The 23,797-nt window shown below is 50.1% G+C and overlaps 2 protein-coding genes across 10 annotated transcripts in view; both read left to right on the top strand.

Annotated features, from left to right (window-relative positions):
* MLPH (melanophilin) overlaps positions 1–20,084 on the top strand; it is a 29,122-nt gene extending 9,038 nt beyond the window's left edge. For 2 of the 9 annotated variants that reach the window (XM_075094116.1, XM_075094111.1), the window contains 11 exons: positions 1,256–1,448; positions 2,784–2,944; positions 7,478–7,561; positions 9,296–9,484; positions 12,500–12,694; positions 14,885–15,040; positions 15,154–15,246; positions 15,758–15,823; positions 16,001–16,058; positions 17,468–17,565; positions 17,966–20,084. In XM_075094116.1, the coding sequence (XP_074950217.1) occupies positions 1,256–1,448; positions 2,784–2,944; positions 7,478–7,561; positions 9,296–9,484; positions 12,500–12,694; positions 14,885–15,040; positions 15,154–15,246; positions 15,758–15,823; positions 16,001–16,058; positions 17,468–17,565; positions 17,966–17,992 (1,320 nt within the window). In that variant the 3' untranslated portion in view covers positions 17,993–20,084. Of the gene's footprint in view, positions 1–1,255; positions 1,453–2,783; positions 2,945–7,477; positions 7,562–9,295; positions 9,485–12,499; positions 12,695–14,884; positions 15,041–15,153; positions 15,247–15,757; positions 15,824–16,000; positions 16,059–17,467; positions 17,566–17,965 lie in introns of all 9 variants that reach the window. The other 7 variants (XM_075094114.1, XM_075094110.1, XM_075094117.1 and 4 more) reach the window with 5 other exon arrangements.
* A 1,305-nt stretch (positions 20,085–21,389) lies between these two features.
* Positions 21,390–23,156, top strand: PRLH (prolactin releasing hormone). The gene is made up of 3 exons (XM_075092584.1): positions 21,390–21,546; positions 22,484–22,679; positions 22,960–23,156. The coding sequence occupies exons 2-3, from the start codon at positions 22,580–22,582 to the stop codon at positions 23,130–23,132; spliced, it is 273 nt and encodes a 90-aa protein (XP_074948685.1). The 5' UTR covers positions 21,390–21,546; positions 22,484–22,579; the 3' UTR covers positions 23,133–23,156.
* The last annotated feature ends 641 nt before the right edge of the window (positions 23,157–23,797 follow it).

Raw genomic sequence — 23,797 nt, 5'->3', positions numbered from 1 at the left:
TGGCTAGATGAGATAACAAGAACTCCTCTGCAGACAACAGTTTTCTTGTGTCGTCCCAAGGCTATGGGACATGCTAGTTTCCAGTGGGCTTTTGGAGGTTCAGCACTGGAGGGATGAAATGAAGCCAGACTCCTCTGTCATCATCCTATCCAGTTTGGGGCTGGTTTTGCCACGTGGTGGCACTAGGGATGTAGCTGGCTGGCAGCTTCATGGAGCACACTACCCTCTTGAGACTGAGAAGATGAATCCTTCAGAGCCAGCATGACTGCAGGGACAGCACCTCTGGGGTTGAGGTCCCCATCAGCCAGAGGGGAGAACAAAAACGGCATGAACACTGGTTATGTCTATATAGGAGGTTATATGTGTCTTAGTATCAGGAGGTCCTAACCAGGAGCAGGACCCATGGGCAGCTCCACCACGAGTGACTGCAGTGAGTACGCCCCATGATCCCAGCAAGGGCTTGGGATCAGCCATCACCACCTTCCAGCTCTGGGAAGCAATGCAGACAGGGCTGCCCTGGATGTGGCAAAAGATCTTCCAGCTTAAGATGATTCAGATCAAGCTTTGTGGCCTGCTCCTGTCTGCCTTTTCTGTTGAAATTTCACTTAAAATTTTAAAGGAGCTTAATTTTTTTGAACAGTACCCCTGGGTAGAACTAGGATGTGCTGAGATGTGTAACAAAGTTTGGGATTGTTGTTGGGGTTTTTTTGGTTTAGGTTTTTTTTTAAACAAAAACAAAACAAAAAGCCACCAACCCAAAAAAAGAAAACCAAACAATTCACACCGTCCCATGTAAATTGATAAGAATTTCGGGCAAAGAAGTAGATTCATTCTTTCTTTATCTAAGCCTGTCTTTACGCAGCAGAATTCAACGTGAGTCTATGGAGGGCTGGCCTCTGTCAAGATCACCTGAATTAGATTTATTGGTTACAGATTACTTGAGGGGCAGAAGGTAGCTATTGTTTGAATAAGTGAAAGGGCATGGTGTTTTAAAAGACCACGTTTTTGCAGCCTAGCTATAGGGACTCCGTGCCTAGTTCTTGTAAAAATTAACAGTGCCCTCTGGTAGCGATGAGAAGTACTGCTCAGCGTTCATCAGCAAGGTAAGTAAGGCTTTAAAATGGATTAGGAATTGGCATTATAAAAAGTCAATCCATGCATGTATTGGAGGATAAAGCTAGGAGCTATTAGTGAAGGTCAGGAGTGGCAGCAAGACCTTGCAGACAGCTGCTCAGCAGCAATCCTCATCTCTCAGCCCTTCCCAGATTTCCCCAACTCAGCCGAAGGTGCCTCCCAGGAGTCCAGGATTGCAGAGGCAGATCTGGTCTTCCACCACGTCTTGCAGGAAAAGGGACCGGGTGTAAGCCCTCCGGAGAAGCACTTCAGCACAGAGATTCGGCTCACCGTCAATTCACGGAGAAGGAGCCTGGAAAGAAATGTAAAACCTGGTAGGTGTCTCTGTCCAGGCTTCTCTTGTATCCTGGGGAAAAGTGGCTGCAAGAGTTGGACCAAAATGAAAGTGTCTTCGAGTTTTGTTTTAGCCACTAAAAGGCTGGAGTGTCAAGACAAAATATCCATCTGCAAAAGTGATTTTTTTTTTTTAATGAGAGAATTGGCTGAGGTTATTTCATTGTAATGGGCTGGGTTTGTCCCCAACAAACTCATTTCTCAAAGCCAAAGGGTTGTTCTTAAGGTGTCCAGCCCTTTCACACCTGGATGTCTTGTCCAGAGTAAGAACTAGGTACAATCATATGACAGTACTGGAAGCCAGACTAGAAACAGTGGGGTGTCCTGCAGGCAGCAACAGATGAATTGAACTTTTTGCCAAAGGATGTTGCAGGTGCAGAAATTTTAGAGTTTTAAGGGGACTTGAACTGGAGTGAGACTGGACAGGAACTAGAGGGAAGCACTGGGGGTTGCTAAGCAGCATCTTTGTAGCTGGGCAGGGTGCACCGGCAGGCTGCAGGATCTGTGGTTTCACGAGTCTATAAATACCCTAGCAAATGACGGTGCAGAATTTGCCTTTTACTACTATTGTTTTTCCTGCTGTGATAGCAGATCCAGGAGGGTTGGGAACTGGCTTGTGCATATGCAGCTGTAGAACATATATTTATATATGTGTGTGTGTATATATATATCTCCTTCTGGGTCTCCAACTGCTTGGTTGTATTTTCAAGTGCTTGATTTTCAGGGCACTAGGAAACACTGGATAAACCTTACTGTGCACTGTTTAAATTCCTAATCTGAGTCCCTCTGGAGCAACACAGCAGCATGGTCCCCTGGCTTGTTAATTCCATTTTCTCTCATTGTTTTTGTCTCATTTGAAATTCCTCTTTGAAAAGGAGAAATTCCACTCTTTAAATGCCTCTCTAGTCTGAGACAAACCTCTCCCAGCACCTGAACAATGTGTGAAGGGCAGCGTCCAAATCTGTGCTAGAACAAAATTGGGAAGGCAATAGCAGTTTTTGGTGAGGGGCCTGGCTGTCTGGGGCATGAGAGAGCAAGGATGATCCTCCTTGTGCCCCCTGCTATCTCAGCAGTGCTGTGTGGGATCCTGCTGAGCTAGGTGCTGCGCTGCCACAGTGGATGGAGCTGCAGCCTGGCGCAGCATAGCCATCCTTAATCTTAGCGTCTCTTGCAGAAGCATCTCTGCAATGACAGAAAGTGTGATTTGGAGAAGTGCTTCATTATTTGCTTGTCTTAAGGATGGGGCCAACGTCCAGGAAGTAACTCAGGGGTGTGAATCTCTTGTACCTTTGTGCTGAAGCCTTCTTTCTCAAAAGGCAGCCCCTGGAATGAGCAGCCCCTGTCCCAGTACTCTGCAGATACAGACACCTCTGATGAGGACGTGAAGGGAGCCCAGTTTCCTGTCTACGCACCCCATCACACAAAACGCCGGAACAGAGCTTCCTCCCAGGAGAACGTCGGCCACTCTGGGAATCAGGTACCAAACAGCTGTTGAACCTCTTGCGAGATGAAGTCTGTGGCCAAGACTCTTTTGCCATAAATGGTACTTGTTATCTGCGAGGTGCAGGATGGTGCAAGGTGGTTCAGAGGAGAAGAGAAGCAGTTGTGGCAAACCGGTCTCTCAGCCAGGATGCACAGGGGCAGTTTGGTGGCCACGCTTCCTATGTGTGGGTCGAAGAGGGAGCAGTGTGTATCCCAGATCTCTGTAGGCTCAAGACCCCTCTCCTCCTCTTCAGCTCAGGAACTGAAGAAGCTGGGAGTGTAGCCACTTTGCATTGCCAAAGCAATACAGTGAGCCTGTGGGACGACCTAGGAGCTGGCTCATCTAGGTGTCACATCATGGTTGCGTGCCACCAGCAACAGGAATGCCCAGCCCATGTCCTGCCCTCTGTGTTGTAAGAGACCTGCCAAGGTGTTTGTGAGACAGGAGCAGGGCTGAGACCTGGGAAGGTGTGCTTAAGGCTCCTTCGTTTGTTAAGGTGAGGAAGAATAAGCTTTTCTCTGCATTTTTAGGATGATGCAGAAGTACTCTGGACCTCTGTGCTTCTTCTCCCAGGTTCTCCTTCCAGCCCTTCCACTTCCACACATGTGGCAAAGAGAAAATCAGGCACTGGTGCTTCACTCTGCCCATGCTGCTGTCACAGTAGCAAGCCTGCCTTCATTGCTGTTAACTTTCCAGCCTGTCCTTATTAATCTGTGAGTTACCTATTGTTTTCTGTGTCCCCAAAAAGGCTTTCTTCAGTTGAATGCGCTGGTGCTTTATGATCAGACCAAGGTTTGAAGAGGCATATTTAATAAGCATCAAGATCCTTTTCTTCCTTTGCAGTGTGTAGTGTTCTTGCCCCAGTAGGACTGGGTCAAGACGACCTGTTATGTATCTCTCCTGAATGATGATAATACGGGGAACAGTCTAGAGAAGGGCGTCAAAAAGGCTGTGAGCTTGTGTTTTAATTGTCAAGCAAGGACCTGCAGTTCCTGATGCCACCTTTGTGAATGGTGGGTGGTGGGAATGGTAAAAAGCATTCCTCAGACCTCTTAAGCTGCAAAATGTGCAGTGATGTTTGACTATACAGATACACAGGGAGAGCCCACTGCTTGTTTCCGCTCACAGCTGGTAATTTTGCATGTCCTGGAACCCCCCTTTGGGTAATCAGTGGGGGGATCTGTAACCACAACCATCCCTCAGCACCACACTTCTTGTGCCTCTGTATGGAAGCCTTTTATTTCTCTCAGCACATGTTTTAATTAGTAAATGCCATTCCTTTTTCAGTCAGCAGTAAATGGAAGAACCATGGACTGGGTGTCCTTAATGAGGCCACGGTACATTAGGCATGAAATGTGCACTGTGCTTTGCAGTGGGGAAATGGGGCCAAATTCCTACCAATGCTTCAGATGACTTCCTTCATCAGCTAGGCAAGCTCTCGCTTCAGGGCCGTCTGGCATGCTTTGTGGTTTGCTCCATCACACCAGTACGAAGGCTGCTGTGGAACTTTGTCTCTCTAATGGTTAAGACATCTTCTCACTCCCAATTTAACCCCATTTGCTCTTATGCCAATGTCATTCATTAGCTTAAATGGCTCTTCATCCTTCCTGCCCTTTGTGCTGCTGATGGGTTTACAGCTAGCAACCACACTCCCACAGAGCCTTCTCCACAACCAGCAGGAAGAGACCCAGCTCTGTGCTGGACCATTAACTTCAGAATGATGCGTGCATGCATCACTGTCACCGTTGGCCACGGAGAGGCCAGGTACAATCCCAAAGAAGAGAGAAGGCAAGAACATCCGGATTTCGATGCTAGCCAGCTCTGTTGCATTGGCAGAGTTGGAAGAGGTTCAGAAGAGGCTGGTGTGCATCCTCTTGTCCTAGGGTTGGAGGAGATGGAGGAGCTGAGGGCAGAGAGGGGGAGCAAAGACAGGCCAGGAGCGATTTGGGACAGCGAGCAGAGGACTCCTTTGTCCTGAGTGGCAACATGGTGCCTCTTGAACTGCTTACAGGCACTTCCAGGGTATGTCATGTAATCATCATCAGGGCTTCTGGGGTATTCCAGCCTCTCATGGGATATCCCTGGGGACAGTGAGGATGGCTGAATACGACTGGCCACCCTGGCACTGCACTTCTCAGAAGCCGTGCCCTTTGGAGATTCAAGATGTTGGCCTGTGGGGTGTAGGGTCCAGAAGCATGTTTGTTAACTCCTGCTAACCCTGTATTGAATCCCATAGCCTGGCTTCAAAACCAATGTTCAAAATACCTTGTTGACATCTGAAGGTTTCAAGAGGTGGAGAGCTCCACTCTTTGCCCTGTATCACTTTGACCCCACAGATGAAAACCCTCTTTCCTAAAACTGCCTTAGGTGCAAGTTTGTCAAAATATGTTTGATCTGAAAATCACTTTTGCTCTAATTCTAGAGAGGATACACTGTTCAGTCCCAAACACAAGAAACTTAACTTTTCCAGTAGCAAAAGCAGAGGCTGTTCCCTAGCCCTGTGACTCCAGGAGTTGAAGGTGCTTGAACAAAATTTAAAAAACAAACAAACCATCCCCCCAAAGAAACCTATTTAAAAATCCCCTTAAACCTGATAAGACATAAAAAAAGAAGCCCTGAATTGGTAACTGTGCAGGTCTTTGCCTTTAGGTCTTTAGAAGCCAGGTAGGTACAGGACCAAGCCACAAGGAATAGCACCAATTTAACAAGTTTCTCCCCAAAAGCCATTCTGTTGTACCTCAAGGGAGCTCAGTGGTTCTGGATTCCTGAAGCTTTGATGCCATCTGGTTCCTCTTCTTTACATAAAGCTTCTCTCAGAGGTCTTGGCAATTTGAGAGACTGGGGGCAGCACCTCTGCTGGAGTAACCTGTATTCCTTCTCCAGCAGCAAGTGATAGTTTGCCCTAATTGATGTCCTCCTATGGGCTGTGTTTTAAGTTTCTTCACTTTCAACATTTTAATACAGAGCAGCATTTGCCAGCCTTTGTCTTGTGGAAAGCAGTGCAGGGTGGTCCAGCCCCTGATAGCGATGCACCCTAATAGGGTGACCATCATGCATTAAAATCATCCTTGCTTGGGAAGGAGAATGAAAGATCTTTCACTCCTATCCCTGTAGCCTATCAACAGCAAACCGTGCATTATGCTCTGACCTCTCTGAACCTCTGTGTTATGGTGGCATGGTGGTGCCAGGTGCTCAGTTCATCACCATCTCTTCCTCTGAAGCTGATTGCCCATCACAGACTTCTCATTGTCACCAGGAGCAATGCAAGAGTCAGGCCTTAAACAGCACCAAGAAACCACATAGAGATGGATTGGATTGCTTCCTGCCTATGGGTTTAATGCTGTTTAAAGATGCATTCTGTTCGGGATGGTAATTACAGCACTCTGCTCTCCGGAGTGTCAGGTTTTTATATTCATCTTGCCTTAAGTGGATACGATCTTTCCAAGCTGTTGTGAGGATCTAATTAATTGAACACTAGCAAGCACAAAAACTAAGTGAGAGGATGGAAATGTTATAAAAACAAAGCCAAGCCCTCACATCTCTTTGTTACTGCATTTACTTACTGCATTTGCTGCTCATTCCCCTTTGAAAGGGAGGTAGCCACTTGCAACAGCAGTGATGTGGGAGGTAGTGTTATAAAATGAACAATATTTCTCATCATTTGTGTTTTATTTGTTTGGATCAAAGGAGAAAGACATTTTTTTTTAAAGAAAGCAAAACTTTGATTTCTAAATGGACAAAAAAAAGCTTCCTTTTAATGTTTTCAGTGATTTAACCACAAAAGTTTGTCTTGGCTCTTAAGCATAGAAAGTAACTTCTTTTTGATTTTTCAGGAGTTTGTCTCTCCCCCCGTCTCTCTCCCCCCATCTCTCTCCCCCCGTCTCTCTCCCCCCGTCTCTCTCCCCCCGTCTCTTCCCTTTGTGCCCCTCTTTTTAGTTGGAAGAGTGAAGGAGAAAAGAGGGGCAAGCATCTTGGTAAATCAATGCATGGACAAGTCAGAAAATTTCAAAGTGTGTCGGGGAAGACTTTCAGTTTTAGTTTTTCTGTCTGGAATCTTTCATGGGAAATTCTTACCTTCCTCCCTCTTCCTTTCCAGCCTGTATTGGCAGGGGGATGATGGGGTAGTAGCTGCTTGAAAAACACGTTAGTAGGAAGGGAAAATCAAAGCTGACTTGAATTCGGGGCAGCATGCAAGATAGATGGCTTTGTTACAGCCTGGTGCTTTTGTCTGGACAAGGGGTCAGCAATGTGGTTTTATGCTCACTAGCACTGATACTTTGGTGGGAATTGCAGTGTGCTGGGTACTCAGCATTGCTTTGAGTTTTCCAGATTTGAGGAGAGGCCATGCACCTCCTGGAGCTCTTCAGGGTATCCAGGGCCATTTTTTAAAGAATTATTTTTTAATGTTTTTTAACTCAGTCCACTTGCTGCTTGCTTTCTTCTGCTGATTGCACGGTTTTCTCACTGTGCTGGCAGTGGTGGCTGGTCTGTTCTCTACTTCTTTTCTCTCTTTCTCCTTTCCTCTAGATTCATGAGCTCAACAAACGCATGTCCACAATTGAACGCATGCTGAACCGCTTGGAGGAAAAAATCCTGGTGCACTCTGATGAGGTAACCGGGCAAAGCCAGGGCACTCCCTCTGCAGTGAGAAAGCGTGGGCTGTGCTGGTCCCTTCCCCTTGTCATCAGAGGGGCTGCTCTGAAACAGCCAGCATTGCAGAGAGAAAGCTGAATAGGCAAAATGGCTCAGGTGGTTTGATGTTAACCCTCTGTTTTGGCCTTGGAGGCTCTCCTCCAGGTTCAGGTGATGAAGTGCCTTCAAAACATTGCATGGCAGGACAGAAACAGAAGCAAATTTAACCTATGGTATTTAGGCCCCTGTGCAAGCTAGTGCCTTCCTTGCCTCTTCTGCACAGGGAAAATTGGATTTCAGGTTGATACTCTATGAAATGTTAGTTTCAGGAGTATTGTTAAGTGGGTGTCAGTACCTCTGCAGAGCTGTGACGGCTCATTTGAAATCGTGGGAGAATCAATTAGTACATATGAGGAAGTCACCTGGTTACTGTGAATAGGAGATCTGAGTCAAGAAGGATTACCGTATCTCTTCTGAGCTGCCCTTATCTTTCCTTGTCATCAAACTTGGAAGAAAACAGCTAAATTACATTAAACCTGGACAGCAATGTAGATTCTGTGAATACTTAGGTCATTCACCATTGATTTTGGCTTTCTAATTTTAGACCATGTACTCTTCCTTTGTGTGAACCCATCACCATGTGCTGCTCTGGTGACTGATGGCTTTGTAGAACGGACAGTGTTAATTACAGAGACGTCCCCTAGGCATAGATGAAACAATGCAATTGCTTCTTTTTTCTAAATTTCTTAATGGTGATGGCCATGTCTGTACCCATTCATTGTTTCTGTCAGTAAATCTGACCAAGGGAGTAGGAGATGTGTACATTTGCAGGTTCCCATGCTTTGTTCCCGTGTCTAGGACAGATCAGAGTAGAGCCAACAGGTCTAAATATCTGCGGGACAGGTTGAGGTTAACTACTAAGAAACACTTTCTAGCAGAAAGAATAGCAGAGCCTGGGAAAAGTTTGCCTGGGAGAAAGATGGCCTGCTGCAGATGCCGTTGTTCAAGGTCATTAAGAACAGCTTAGACAAAAACCCATCAGGTATGACATAGATAACTGTATTCTCGTCTTAATGTAAGGGACAGCAAGTTCAGTAACTTCTGGAGATCCCTTCCAGCACCTAGGATTTTAACAGGATTCTTCTGTAGGTACCATGAATTGCACTTAATAGCAGGGCTGGGTTTAAATATACCACCTATTCTGCAGGAAAACCTGCTGCGTCTTTTTTTATCACAAATAAGATTACCTAGAGGCTCCACTCCTGCTTCCCTCACCCTGGTGGACCATGTCTTTGGGTCTCTGTGTTTCCTAAGGAAAATAAGGTTATTTTTGGCCACAAATCCCCCATGAACACCTTGGGGGGGGGCGGGGGGCAGGGGGTAGGGCTGGGGAGGCAGTTTTCCACAGGGAAAAACAGGTAAGTTCTGTGTGTGGGGAAAATGGATGGGAGGTTCTGTAGATCAAGAGTTTGTATTCCTTGGCATGGAGCTGAAGTGCAGCTTGCTGGGCTCTGCTGCCCCCTTGGGCAGTCTGACTGCCCCTTGTGAAAAAAGGTGCAGAGAGGGAGCTTGAAGTCCCCTTTGTGAAGTCCATCTGTGGTAGAACTCCTCGAGCCCCTCTGCTGGCCAGTCTTGCTGAGTGTCTGGACCCAGGCATGCCCCATTGTCCACCACAGGAGACTCTTACACAGGTCCTTTCTTCTGCTCCTTCAGACTCCAGCCCCAGAATCCCAACTCGATCTTGATGACGAGGAGGAGGAACTGAAGAAGAAGCTGGAGGAGTTGGCTAGCAACATCAGTGACAAAGAAGTCTCTTCTGAAGAGGAGGAGCATGAAGAAAAGAGGGTGAAGAAGCCAGAGATTAATTCGTCCAGTGATGACATGGCCAGAGATGCTCGAAAGGTAATCTGTATCCTCCCACCCATACTGGTCTGGGCTCCATCTGCAGTTCCTTCTGCTTTTGGTGGTTTATGGCTTACACCATGATAATGTAACTCTCCTTCTGTCCCATACCTCCACCTTGATGCTGTCCAGGGCTGTCTTGCTCAGCTGCCTGCTTAACCAGGGTGTTGATGTATAGGGAAGTTCCGGGGTCTTGGATCTGCACCTTTGTCCTTGTAGGCTCTTCCAGTCCCACCCAAGAGTCAAAAATAAAGTCTCTTAGAGGTCTTGCAGGCTACTGCCCATTAGTGAGAGGTACACAACCTCCACTTCTATTTAGAAGAGTTGTCTCAGGATCTAGGTGTCATTACAGGGTTGGTAGAAGAGCTTGGTGATGATTTGGTACTGGCAGCATTTGTCAGGCACCTGCTACAGCTTGAAACGTCTTTTCTAGACATGTCTGTGCTCCCGTGCTAGGCAAGGCACTCCTAAAATCCCTGGTCCCACTTTCACTTTTCTAGGTCAGCAACTCCTGTACTTACAGCACTGTGCTGGCTCCTGTCCCCCACTCAGTGGTGGGTGATTTGTGAGGACATGGGTTAGGGAGAGGAGGAGGGTTCACAGCACCTATGCAGCCTCATTCCCATTACTCCAGAGGGTCCCTCACCTCCATGGCCTACTGCAGCTCTGACTTATCCCCCTGCCTGCCAGGTGCATTTTGGAGACCTGCTTTTCCCCTGTCTATCCCTGTGGCAGGGCTGGGGAGGCATTTGTTTGTGTGCAGCCTTGCAGGGGAGAATTGCTTCCCTGTCTGGAGAGCGAGAGCAGACAGAGGTGCTGGATTGCTTCCTCCTCGCCTCACCCAGCAGGCAGAAAGGCTGGGTGACAGCATCAGGGATGAGCAACAGATGACGGCTCAGGTGACTCAGAAAGTAAGGGAGATCTTGTGTGTTCCCAGTTGTGCGGAGCCTCCCGAGAGTGTCCATTAGCACAAAATGAAGAGGTCAGTGTTTCTTGTTGGGTCTCTAATGGCTTATTTGTTTATCCCCTCCCTTCTGCTTTGCTGGTGGATGGGGTACACATGCATTTGTTCTGACACATCTGTCACTGGCAAGGGCAGCGAAGGAAGCGAGCGGGGTCTGCGCTGCCCCTCTCTTCCTGCAAAGCTCTTTTTGTATGCGGTTACGGAGACTGTTGTTGTGCCACAAAGCCTCTCTTTCATGTGTTTTTGTTCCTCCAGCCTCTCAAGGCAAAACCTGGCTGCTGCTGGGCTTGGAGAGTGTGGCTGCATGTACTCATGTGGTACATTTAGTGAGTCTGTCTCAGGTATGAGTCTCTCCATGGGTCTACATAAAATCTCAGGATTAGAGCAAGCGGCTATTCCCAGGACACCTTCCTTCATGGTTTTGGGTACCATTTGCTATGCTCTTACCAACACTGGATCAGTGGTATGCTGCATCCTTTCTGAAACCCTCCTTCACTGCCTTTTTTTTCATGAAAGCTGCTTTTAGATGGTTGCCACAGCCAGACTTAACTACAATTCATTGGTTGAACAACGTGCATCTTCTTAGTAACCACTTCCAGTTAATTGCAGCACAGGGGATAAGTGGTAACTCACCAAGCCAAGGTAACTTAATTCGTGAGCTGCTGATCTGCAGCAACAGAGGCTCAAACCCTGACCTGCACTGATGAACAGGGAGATATTAGTGGGGCACCAATGAAAGCTTCTTCATCCTTATAAAATAAAGCCCAGATTCTCCAGATATGTTACTTTGACCAAAACCTAGCTATGAGCAGGGAGGATACAGACACAGTTGTCTCTCAGTGGAGTTGTGCAGGGACATAACAAAGGAGCTATATGACAGCTCTTAAGCAAAGAGAGGCCCAGCTGCGTTGCAACAGCTCAAGCAAAACCAAATCTGAGAAGTGAAACAAAATTCAGCTTTTTGCATCACAGCAACACCCAAAGTGTCAAATACCTTCATGCAGTACTGAGTTTGAAATGCCTGCAGTGATGTAGATGGACCAGCCTTGGTCAAAGGCTGTGTCAGTGTGGATTTTTTTTTAACAGCAACATTTCTTATACCAGATCCAGAGTTGGATTTTGCATGATTCTGAGTTCATTTTTACATGAGTCTCCTCTCCAGTCAGGAAGAAGTTTTCTAACTGGGGAATACTGCAATGAAAGCAAATGTTCCTAATGGAAAATGTGAAAAAAACCTATGCTGTACTATGAAGGCACCATAAAATGATAAAAATATCAGCTGGACTGAGTTAGCTGGTTCTCTGCAGGATGGCTCACCTGGAAATATGTGCAGTTGTAAACACAACTGTTTGTTGCCAGTGCATATATCACCCCCATCTCCTTGGTTTCTAGGGAATTATCAGTTGAGAGAGAGATTATGAGTTTCTTCAGTCTATTTTTACATGTGCTTAGTGCCTTATCAAGCGAAAGGCACCACTTAAGAGTGTTATTGCCATCAGTGCTCCTTGGGTTGGGAAGAGGGGACATTAGTCCCAAGTTCTGGCAGTGTGGCAAAACAATAATTTCATGGGTTGAGGTGTTTTTTTGCCACTAACTTAAGGAGTTATTTGCATCCATGTTCAGGCCTGCTGAAGTGTAAAGCAATATGCTGCAATTAGACCTTAACTGCTGAGTAACTGAGTGGCCTTCAGGTGGCCAGGTGCTGCTGCTGTAATACAGCTCTGGTGGCACCGCTTCCGGCGAGAAACACATCCCTTGATAACCTCTTTTCTAACCCTTTTGAGGTGACGACTTTTGTCGCAGCCATCCTGCAGAAAGCACAGGCTGAGATCAAAGCTCTGCTTTAGCCACACATCCATCTCCAGTGGAGAGCCCTTCAGGAACAGCATAAGCCCCTTAATTATCACTTCTCCATCTTCCTCCAGCTCCTGAAGGTCTGATGCCCCTTTCACCCCAAACTTGTGCTGTTTTATACACCATTAAAATAATGTTCTTTTTTTTTTTTTTTTTCCCCTCCCACCCTCCACTTTGGCTGTGCCGGGTGTTCACAGAGGTCATCAGCTCAGGCTTTGAGTGAAATCACGGCCAAAGTACTGAGAGCCATAAATGCCACGGAGAAAGTGGTGTGTGAGTCGTTGCACGGAGAGAGCCAGTGCAATAGCAGCTGTGCCCTCCCCGCAGGGCAGCTTCCCAGCCTGGGAGTCGGGAAAGAGGTGGCCGAAGCATACCGTGAGCTTGAAGAAAACGTAAGGTTCACGAGAGCTTTCTGCAAGCAGGGAGGGCATTGGGGGGTGGGAATACAGAGGAAACCCACCCCAAATTTCTTGTTAGTGGGTAGGTCAGCAGTAAAAGAATGGGAACCACAGAGGGATTAAAAAGTCCAGTCTTGTCCAATGGTGGACAGGGCTCTCTTACAAGGGAGATGGTACAAGAGCAAGCACAGATGCTCTGTCTTGTGGCTTCCCTTGCCTCGGTCCCCAGTTCCCCCTGGATGAGTGCCAGGGAAAGAGGACAAGTGTGGTCCCCAGCTTGCTGTAGCAGCAATTCACTGGACTTCAGCAGTCCTGTGCTCCAGCTGCAGCAAAAGCTTTTGTCCCTTTTCTCAATCTGCACTGCATTTCATCAAGGCTTTTACAAACGAGGATAGCATGACCTATCTGTTCACTAAGGCTGGCTTGTGCCTGGGGCTGATGGGCTCATGCAGGTGATGAGTTTACATATAGAGCATAATCCCCTGCTAGGTTTGTGTGACTGTGTGAAGCACCGACAATTTTTGTTAGCTACTGTAAACCCGTATGAATCGATTCCCCGTGGGAAATGGATTGCATCCGCAGTGCCATTTACCAAGCTGCAAAGAAACAGTTCAAAGATGGGGCAAAGAGTCACATCTCCATCTGGGTGGTCAGGTTTCACTGTCACAAACATCCTGTGATGGGGAGTAGGGTTTTATAACACACTCTGTGGCTCACCTCTTGTCAGGGAAGGTTTATACATAAAAGCAGGGAGCTGCTGGGAGCAGTGTGCGCTCAGAAACTGCATCACTTGGATGGTTTCTGGCCAAATGCAGCATCCCAGGGGAAAAGGGGTGTCTGGGTGAAGGTTTTGAGGTTCCCCCTCTCCCAGGAGAGGGGATGGAGCCAGGAAGGATGTGAACTTTGGGCTTAGTGCTGCTGCCGTCAGTGATGGGGCATGGGTGAGACAGCGGGTAGGGGATGGCCCTGGGAGGTGTGTGTTCATCCTGCCGCTCCCTCCAGGGCCCCAGCTGAGTCACAGCTGGCTCACTGCTCTCCAAGGGATGCCACCTGCCTTGGAGGGCACTGGGAGATTTTGATGGCCCACGAACAAATTGTGTCCCCGTGACTCACAGTTTGAGCAGCTTCACGGATAACACTCACAAATGTTTGCAATCTGTTACGGCCTCAGGGTTTGTACTGGAATCCATGGGACCTATGGGTTGTGGGGACTGTTGCTGTGATTTGGGTAGATGGTCAGTACTCGTGCCAGGCACTTTCACTCAATACCCAGCCCAGGAAAAGCAGAGAGGGCTGGAGAGACAGGAGCTGCATTAGCAGTACCAAGATTTTGGGATCAGTCAGAAAAACAGTGACCATAACCCATCTGATCATCTTATGTAACAGCATACAGACATATTAATGTCCCCTAAATCACCATGCTTGGACTTGCATCCTTATAGTAGCCTGAGATGAGGCAAGTCATAGTAAAACTAGTGGTTTTATTAGGATAGGTCCTTTTACCCTTCTTATCTAGGCAGCAGAGGTAACACGTTGCTTCCCATAGCCACCATGCATCTCCAGTCAGCACTCCCATGTTCACCCCACTGCTGCACTGGGCTCCATTCACACACATGTGTGCTGGGGCTCTCAGCCGCGATTGTTCCGGTGTATTCAGAGCAGTTCTGGGCAAAGCTGCCTTTTGCAGGGGTCAGGTTGGTTAACTACCCAGGGCCAAACTCCCAAATCCTGACCCTACTCCCAGGCAATCCAGCAGCGCAGACACCCTTAAAAAAGATTGAGTGGATTTAGAGAGTCAGTCTATCTCCTTCCCAGCTTGCTGCCACCATGGAATATAGCAGCCTGCACTTGTTTCCAGGTACCTGCTTCCCCTCTGAGCACACAGCATAAAGATGCCGATACTACTTGAGTAGGTCATGGAGTTTTAGTCCTTCCTGTGTTCCCATTGATCCTTTTACCACTTCACCCTGTTGGTAATTGGTCTCAAAAAGCCTAGGGAAGGGAGGAAATGAGAAGCTCTGCCAGAGTTGTATGGTACTGTCTGTGCTGCGAGGCAAGAAGGCTGTCGTAAAACAGTGGCAGGAGCTGTTGCATCTGGGGCTGCAGTCACACCAAGAGAGGAGGATTCCAGGTAGGTTAATTCTGCAGTATGGTTGGGTTTTTTTTTTTTTTCATGTATTCCAGGTGTACCTGACTGCTGGGAAGACCTACCAGCTCGAGAAGACCCTGAAGGATCTTGAGGAAGGGGCTCGGCAGGGTGGCAGCACTGCGTCAGAGCTGTCAGAGCTGGAGGACAAAGTGGCCTCAGCAGCTGCTCAGGTGCAGCAGGCAGAGAGTGAGGTAAGACCTTGACGTTGAGAGATCCTTTGCCTAGACCCCCAGCCAGTGATGGCAAACAAAGCCAGTGATGGGTCCTCTGGCCACCATCTGTGTTTTCTTTCTTCCCTCTAAAGATATCGGACATTGAATCTCGAATTGCAGCTCTGTCTGCTGCAGGACTGACAGTGAAATCAGTGGAAAAGGCAAGGAAGCAGTCGAGCAGGCAGGTGAGCATGGAGGACAGTGGGTATGAGAGGTCCCACCCCTGAGATGTATGTGCTCTTCCGGGTCATTGCTGCTGTCCCTGGGTGCTGTGAAGGGCTGCCTGGCTTGCTCAGCTGGAGGGAGCTCGCTGTGCCCAGCTCCCTCCCTACTGCGTGGTACACTGCCCCAAGACTCCAAGAGTGGGTGCCTCACTAAGGATGGGGGATAATGCTGTTTCCTTACATGCATCAAGGGACGATTTTGTATTTGGGGTGCTCTTCCCGGGGCTGCAGGGAGGGCATGCAGGGCTGCTGCATGCACCACAGCTTAGACTCAACTCCTGTGTTCCCATACTGATTTTTATAATCGCAGTCCATCAGGCAGAGTTGCTGCCATGGCAGCGTGCTGCCTCTTTTGCTCACCTCAGGATCAGACAAGGCCAAACAAAAGAGGTAAAAATGCAAAGAAAGGCAGACTGAGTCGTCTGCCTCCTCTGCACCCCCAGAGAAACCTCTGCCCTTCCTCTGCCCACAGGCTGCCTGCCTCCACTCTCCCAGTCCTTCCAGCAGCAGTCCAGGGGAGTCTTCAGATGATGTTAAAGTGAGTATGTGTTTAACCCGTGCTCGCTAGTACACCTTCCCAGTGTGCATGTGGCACAGTATTGAGCCTGGTGACAACCAGGGTCTCCAGGGAGCTGCTTTTGAAATGCTGGTCTCAGAAGGGACCTCTGTCCTCCCATCCACCTCCCCGCAGCAGGCTGCTCCCCTTCTCTTGCAGGCAATGCCCAGACCAGAGGGCTTCAGGAGGAAGTTCAACAGTCCCCTTGAAATCACTGGTAAGGACCGCTGCTCTGCCCACAGGAGGTAGGGACCTGTGGGTGGGTGGGCTGGGCTTTGGGGGACACTCAGTCCTCTCTCTTTGCATCCAGTTATGTGTCTGCATTGGGGGTCCCCTTTCCTGAGCTTGTGGCCTCCTGTTGGGACAGCCACAGGGGAAACCTGTGGTGGATAACTTGGAAAGGAGGAGACAGCTAACAGGACTGGGGACAGTGATGGGAAAGCAGAGGTCAGGCTGAGTTGGCTCAGTCCTCCAAGACTTTCTCTGCAGCCTGGGCTCCTGCCACCCCAGAGTCCAGGGAGACATTTGCACTACTTCATTTGTGGCATCCCTTTGGGTGTTAGACTTCGAAGCCTTGCCTAAGCCCATCATCTCTACTGATATCAATTTCTTCCTCACTTGGTCATCTTGGGGAAGGTGTCCTTGATACTGTTGCCCACCTGCCTCGGCCACTGGTTTCTGGTGGGGGGCAAGAGGTCCTCCACGGCCAAGCTATGATAAATGACAGCTTAGGAGTGCTTCAAATTAGATTGTGATCTGAAACTGGCACGGCAGCCTGTGTAGTACAGGGCAGCCACTGGAAGCGCTTCATCCTGAGCAGTATCAGCAAGACCCATTAGGAAATGACTTTTCTATTTCTCTCTTATCTTGCCTTATAAGCTAACAGGCAGAAAGAATGGCTCTCCTTCCAGATAATGGAAGATGAAGGGAAGGAAGGGGGAAAGATCATTTAATGCAGAGAAGGAATCACCTTTCCTTCATGCACATAGACAATTAACAGTCCTGTTTCCCAAGCTGAGGTGGAAAGGTCCCTTCTTCTCATGCTGAGGAGTCATCTGCTCTCCTTCATGTGAAAGGCAGGCAGATAAAGGCAGCCCAGGGGACACGTCAGCCCTATGAGGAGATAGAGGGATGTGCAATCAGGACAGACGTCACCAGGCAAGCCTAATCCCCTCTGCCTGGGCTGTGTGATGGGGCGACTCAGTCTCCTCACCGCCCTGCCCACTTGCAAAGTTGGGCCTGCAAAGGTGCAGCTGGTGGAGATTGATAGCAGAGAAGGGAAGATGACTTAGTAGGTCAAGAGAGGGTTGAAGCCTTGTGGGGGTGAGAGCTACTCACATCCTTGGCTTTTGCCATACCATGGAGTTTTCCAGAGCAGAGGTCTTGGCAGTTGACTGCTGGCAGGCTGACTCAGCTTGCACAGCGCTCTTGAAACCCAAGTAGCAGCAACTTTTTCCTCCCTGTTGTCAAAGGGCTTCCCACCACCCTTCTGGAGAGGGAAGTGCAGTCGTGCATTCAAAACCACAGGGAGTGGGGGACAGTAAAACCCAAGTGACCTGGTGGGTAGCTGAAACTTCTAGTGAGGTGGGTAAGGACCTGCTGCCCATCTCTCTTTTTTCACGATAGGTCTTGATGACTCCTTTGACCGCAACTCTGTTTACCGTGGCTCCCTGACACAGAGAAACCCAAATGGGAAGAACAGGAGGGTGGAGCGGCTCTTTGCGGTACGAATACAGCCACCTGGGAGGATTGCTGGCCTGGGCTCTGCGTGGGACCTTCCCCCCTGGGCTCATGCAGAGGGACCTGTCCCCATGCTCCCCTCGAGCCAGCAGACCCCCTGGCTCTCAGTGTTGTTCCCACCATGCTGCCTGGTGAGGACAGGCACACCGGGGCATCACCCCCTGAGGTCTGGGTTGTCGTAAGCCCCATGGTGGGAGGGACCAAGCAAAATGTACATCTTTGGATTCCCACTGCCTGCATGATCCATGGGATGGGGGTGGTCCTTGCTCCATGCAGCTGGAGGGGACAGGGAGCATGCTGGCCTCATCACCTGGGTTGGCAGAGGTGGCTTGGGTGGTGTGGGCATGGCAGTGAGCTGAGGTTTCTCCCTCCCGTGCCTTGCAGAAGCCTGTGATGACCCACCTGTCGTGAGGAGAGGGGAACCCTACTGCCGCCGCATTTCACTGATGATACAAGACCTCAGCACAAAGCCTTGCCACCTTCCCCACAACGCTTGCTCTTCTTTCTCCTGTGCCTGTCTCTCCCTGAAACCCCAGACAGCAGGGAAGCTGGAGGCTGTGGGCAGGGTTCTTGCTCAGAGCTGCTGGGGAGAGGAACAAGGCAATGGGGTGTGGGCACATGGCCAGGGGCTCTCATGGGAGGACACAGGCATGAGACCTCAGCTTTGGGCAGCTCTTTGGTACCAGGTCAACCACAGGGACCAGAGGTGCAGAGCAAGAGTGACCTTCTCCTTGGGAGCTAGACATCAGTGTGGCTTTCCAGCATGGGGACTGGGAGCAGTCCCATGGCCCAGCCCTTCACAAAAGGGCAATGTCATCTGCTACAGTCATTGCATTGCTATCAGAGTCTGTCCCTGTGCTCTCCCAGGTGCCATGCAGGGAGAGGAGCTGACAGCAGGCGCGGCATGCCTTTGGGATACCCTAGATAGATCAGGGACCCAGGCATCCCAGGCTAGGATTCCCACCCTAGCACTGGTCCCGATTCCCTGTGATGTCCCTTGGAGCATCACTTCTCTCCCTGAGCAGCAAAGCAGCGTGAGAGCAGTGCTGGCTCCATCCCAGTGAGCACTTGCCCAACAGATCTTTGCATGAAGCTATTGAAACACCTGCTGAGGCTTCTTGCCATCGTGCCTAAAGCAGCTGTGACCATCTGGGGACATGAGTGAGGCAAGGCTTGTAGGAAGCAGTAGCAAGAAATGTGGAAGAAAGGCTGGAGGGCTTGTTGGGGATTGGTTTGTTTTTCCATCTCTTGAAGATGTCCCCTCTCCCTGCAAGGTTATACCAGCAAGTTTGGAAGGTCTCCAGCAAACAGAGTGTAGTTGCTTCTCTGGAGGCTTTCCCTACTCTGTCAGGAGATCAGCCCATGCCAGGCAGTGCTTTATGGATGAGCATGTCCCCTGTCACTGGGCCTGGTAGGACCATCCAATCCTTTGGATGGGATGGCCTTTGGGAACTGTGGTGGCCCTGCAGTCCTGCCAGGTAACAGCAGCACTGGTAACACCCCCTCTGCCCCAAACCCCCAGACTGCTTGTTTATCTCCAACATTTAATTCTCCAAGTCCACTGACCCTGGTGGATCAGTTCCTGGCCCCATACCCATGCCCAGGACATTGGGACAGGGAGGGGAGAGTTGTTTTCTCTTCCAGGAAATGTTGTAGGAGGTTCATGTTAAAAAATTTTGCTCAATACCCACTGGTCCCTGTCCTTTGTAGCCTCCACCTCCCTCCCTCTGTGGGTGATGCAGAGAGGATCCCTCGCAGCTGGAGCGGGGATGTCAGACTGATGCTGGCAGTTTCCCATTGATGGCCACTCAGACTGGATCATTTTAGGCTGTTCCTGTGCTTCCAAACTAAAACCACTTTAATTATGAACAGTAGTGTGAATTCTCATGCAAGTAACATGTATGTTTGGCTTTGGTAGTAGTAGAGACTGCTAACTTCCTAGAAATTGGTCCCACAGTCATCCCAGAGCAATATTGTAAGTCCATAGTCTGGGCTTTCCAGCTGGAAACAAAACCAGTTTCTTATTTTAGAATGAAATCCTCCTGGCCTGAAGTTCAGAAAGGTAGGTGCAAACCACTGCCATTGTAGAAACTCTCCCAGACACCGTGGCATTGCCAGGTGCATGTCTTGCTGCTCAGCTGGCATCAGTGCTAGGATGGCAGCTCCTTGGCTGGCAGAAGGGAGCTCCACTAAGATCTGGGCAATGCTATGGGTTTGCACCCACCTTCTGGTGTCAGGGCTCTGCCTTCCCCTTCCCCCCAGCCCCCAACAGCAGCTCTTGCTCTACCCAGGTTCAGCTGTAACTCAAGTCCTTCCACACAACCGCTTGGACACTTAACCCTCTGAAGAAGTCCTCACCGTGAACACCAGCAGTGCAAACTAAGGCATCATTCAGGCTGTAGTCACTCGTTATTTGCCAGTATCCTGCCCCATCTGCCTGGGCAGAGATTATATATATGTACACTAAATCATGCAATAAAGCCAATTTTGTGTCCAGAACCTAGGACCTGTTTTGCAGTGTCTGTTCTTTCACATTGCTTGAGTGAAGGCTTCTTTGTTTCACCATCCTCTCCTTTAACTAGCTGCTGCACCCCTTGCTTTAAAACTAGGCAGGTGAAAGCAGACAGGAGCCAAAGCAGTGCAACTGAAGCAGAATAGGGGGAGGTGGTGGTGAATGTGATGGAAATATAACTTGTCAGATGCTGGTCAGAGAGCTGTGTGTGGGGTGACCGTAGGTCAGTGGTACCCAGCAGAGAGGCCAGGAGGGCAAAGGGGATGGAGACCATGAGGGTAAGGAGGGGGCTGGCTCTGAAATGTGCTGCTGCGACTTGCATAGAAACCCAGGAGCAAATCTGGGAGCCAAAGCAGCTTGAAACACAAGCCCACAATGTCAAGGGGATATTTCAAATCTGTATTAAATAATAGCCCCAACCTTGGGGTGGAGAGAGCCCTGCTGAGAGCCCAGGGTCTGGGTTTCCTTGGCTGATGGGGGTTTTTTCTCCTCTCTTTATCCCCTTTCCTGCCTTTAATGCCCTTCCACAGCCATCACCCTCTGTCCCACACTGCTCCCATGACCATCCCCAACACTGGTTGTGCTTGGGTATTGGAGCTGACTGCGGTGTGAGATGGAGGTCTGTCCCAGGGCAATGCCAGCCATGCATGGGTGTGGCAGACAGACCCTTTCCCCTGCCCATACCCCACCAGCAATGGTGCCTTCACCACCTTGCCAACAGAGAGATGTCCCTGTTTCTGTATGCCCCTCAAAGTCCCGGTAATTCCAGTTTTGCCTTGGGGTGGATGTGTGTGCCCCTGTGCTGGGCACCCAAGCTGGCTCCTCCAGCATCACATGTGGCAAAACAAACACAATCAGAAATCTTTACCCGGGATGTAAAGATTTAAAACATTTAAAATATGGGAGGATAAGCCCACTCCTGCCAGCCCATGTGCCCTGACCAGTCACCCTCCCATTTTGTCCGCATTTCATTTTCTGATTTCCTTAAAGCAGCTTTTGGGGGGTGGTTTGAAGGTGGTGGCACCCAGCAGAAACCCTGCGGTGGAGCCAGTTTGCGGCAGTGGGACCCCAAGGCACGAGCACAGCATTCAGGGTAGCATCACACACTGACCTTTCAAAGTGCGTTATGGGCGAGGGGCTCCCTGTGAGCAGAGTGATGGAGCAGAAAACTTCATTGGGTCAGGGACAGGGATTAACGTATTCCCAAACTATCTGCCTCAGCCAGTGGAAGAGAAAATGCTGGCCCCTTCTGAGTCATGAAAATCCCTGTGCTGATTTGATGAGAAGGGACTGCGGGGAGGGGAGATGCCCCAGCTCGGTCCCTGCTGGGGCTTGCCTCTGACATCAGCATGAAACCGGCCATAAAAACGGCAACTGGAGGGGACTCCAGCTCACACAGCGGCCGCTCGGCTCAGCAGGACAGCAGTCAGGAACCTCGCCTCACCGCACCACGGTAAGGGCAACCCCAGTGGTGGGGAGCACCGCTTTTCTCTCCCTCTTGTGATGCTTTTGTTGCTGAATAATCTACAGAGTGCTGCTTTGCCTGTGTGTGCATATCTTTGTGTCTGTCCAGCCAGCTGGGAGGTTTCCAAAAAGGGGGCTATAAAAAGTCAGCTGCTGCAGCAAACCTGAGCTCTCAGGAGCCCAGACTGGATCCTGCCTGGCATGCTTCAAACTTCTTTGCAAAAGTCCCTGGAAATAAAGCTGCCACCGCATCCCCACCATGTCCTGCTCCACATGGCTCTCCTGCTTCTGCCTCTCACCCCACTCCCTTCTTGCAGGTGGCTGCAGAAATCAAGCCCATCACTCAGCCCACCCTGCACAGTCCCACTTATTGCCTAGGCACCATAAAGCATGTTACAGGATGCTCTCAGGTTATCATAGCTGGCGCCAGGGGTGAGTGCCAAGCACACAGAGGTTGCCGTGGTCCATCCATCACCCAGCATCCAGCAGCAAAACCTGTTTGTGCCTCCAGCCCCATGTTTTCGTGCTGGCCCCTCTCCCCATCTCCTGGGCTGCAGGGTCCTGCCACAGCAGAGATGCTGGGTTTCCTGGCCAGAAATGGCAATGCCATGCCTGGCCTAAGGCACTAGGATAGGACAAAAACTAATTTTAATACACATGAGGTTTGTACAACTCATGTTTGCAGAGAAGATTTTTCCCCAGAGGTTTCAGCTCCAGCAAAACCCCCAGGTTTTGATCAAGCTGCCCTGTGCCCTTAGCCTTGCAGCTGGCCCGGAGATGCTGTGATGGGGATGGCAGTTCCATAGCAGCAGTAATACGGTCACCCCATCCCCTCCATTGCAGCTTTCCCCTCCTGATGAGGGGCTTACCTTGTGAGCATTTAACCCAAGCAGGGTGTCTCAGTCTCTTGTCCTTCATTCCTACAGCCACATCAGAGGCCGCTGTCTTCGTGGTACCAGCGGGAAGTGCCAGGGGCCAGGAGGCTTTGGGGCTGAGCCACTGCAGCTGGAGAAGTGCCAGGGATGAAGCTGGGGGCCGCCTGCCTCCTGTGCCTGCTGCTTGCCTCTCTGTCCCTGCCCGTTGCCCACGGCCGCATCCGCGAGCGCTCCATGGAAATCAGGAGTAAGGAGAGCAGGTGTAAGGGAATCCCCCCAGCCAACCCCCAGCCCTCAGCCCCTTCTTCATCCCCAGACTCAGCTGCATTTGAGGGGCGGAGGGGGGTTCACTATGCAGAAGCAAAGGATTGCTTTGAAGCAGCCTTTGTGACTGCTTTTATCCCCTCACAGCTCCTTTTCCCACTCCACTGGGATTTGTCATCCCCCCTGCCCATGGGTGCAATGCCCTGTCCCCCTTATGTCCTCCTCCATCACCCCCTGATAACTCCTTGGCTTTTGCCTTGCAGACCCGGACATCGACCCTTCCTGGTACACAGGCCGCGGGATCAGGCCCGTGGGGCGGTTCGGGCGCCGGCAAGCCCTGGGTGAGGGTACCCATCCCGGGGGGGGCAGCCAGCAGCAAGCCTGTGCCCCCCCCCGCCCACACCCCCAGCCACCCCAGGAGAAGCGGAGCCCCTGAGCTGAAGCCAACAATAAAAGCCCTTCTTCTCTTGTCCCTGTGTCCCAGCTTATCTGCTCCGAAACGCAGTGTGTGGGGTGTGCAGAGGGTCTCAGGGCTGGTGGGTACATCCCCAAAAATTGCTGGTCTTGCTGCAGTTTTGCAGCCTGCCCCAGCAGCACATGCAGTGTGGCAGCGCTTCCCCCTCTGCACAACACCGCATGTATATCCTCCCCACCCCCCAAAAAACACCCTAAAAATAAACCCCTTTTCCCAGTGCATCCCCTGGTATCCCTGCAACATTCTGGCACCCATAGGTGCCCCTGACACCTACATTTCCGTGGTTTTGAGGTCAGAAACAGCCACCCCATTTCCATGGCCTGGATCAGAAATGCTCGGGGAGCACACAGAGCCCTGTCCATTGCGCTGCATGTCCCCAAATGTCCCTTTGCAAGTTGTGTCTCCAAGCCAGAACATTTTACCCCCTCTCCAATTTTGAGGCAAGAGGAGCCACAGAGAAGGGTGACCCTCAGCATCCTTGTCTGTGGCTCCTGGCCCAGCATTGAGGGTCTAGGGCTGTTTGGGGAGGGAAGGGTTAATCTTGGGAGGGAGCTGGCAGATGGGGGGGATGAGTGGCAATTAGGACCCCATGTCTCCTAGCTGCCCTAACACAAGGAATTTAGGCA

This window comes from Phalacrocorax aristotelis, chromosome 5, assembly GCF_949628215.1.
Source record: "Phalacrocorax aristotelis chromosome 5, bGulAri2.1, whole genome shotgun sequence".
NCBI lineage: Eukaryota > Metazoa > Chordata > Aves > Suliformes > Phalacrocoracidae > Phalacrocorax > Phalacrocorax aristotelis.
Note: the sequence above shows the minus strand (reverse complement) of the source record. Positions and strands in the feature narration are given on the sequence as shown.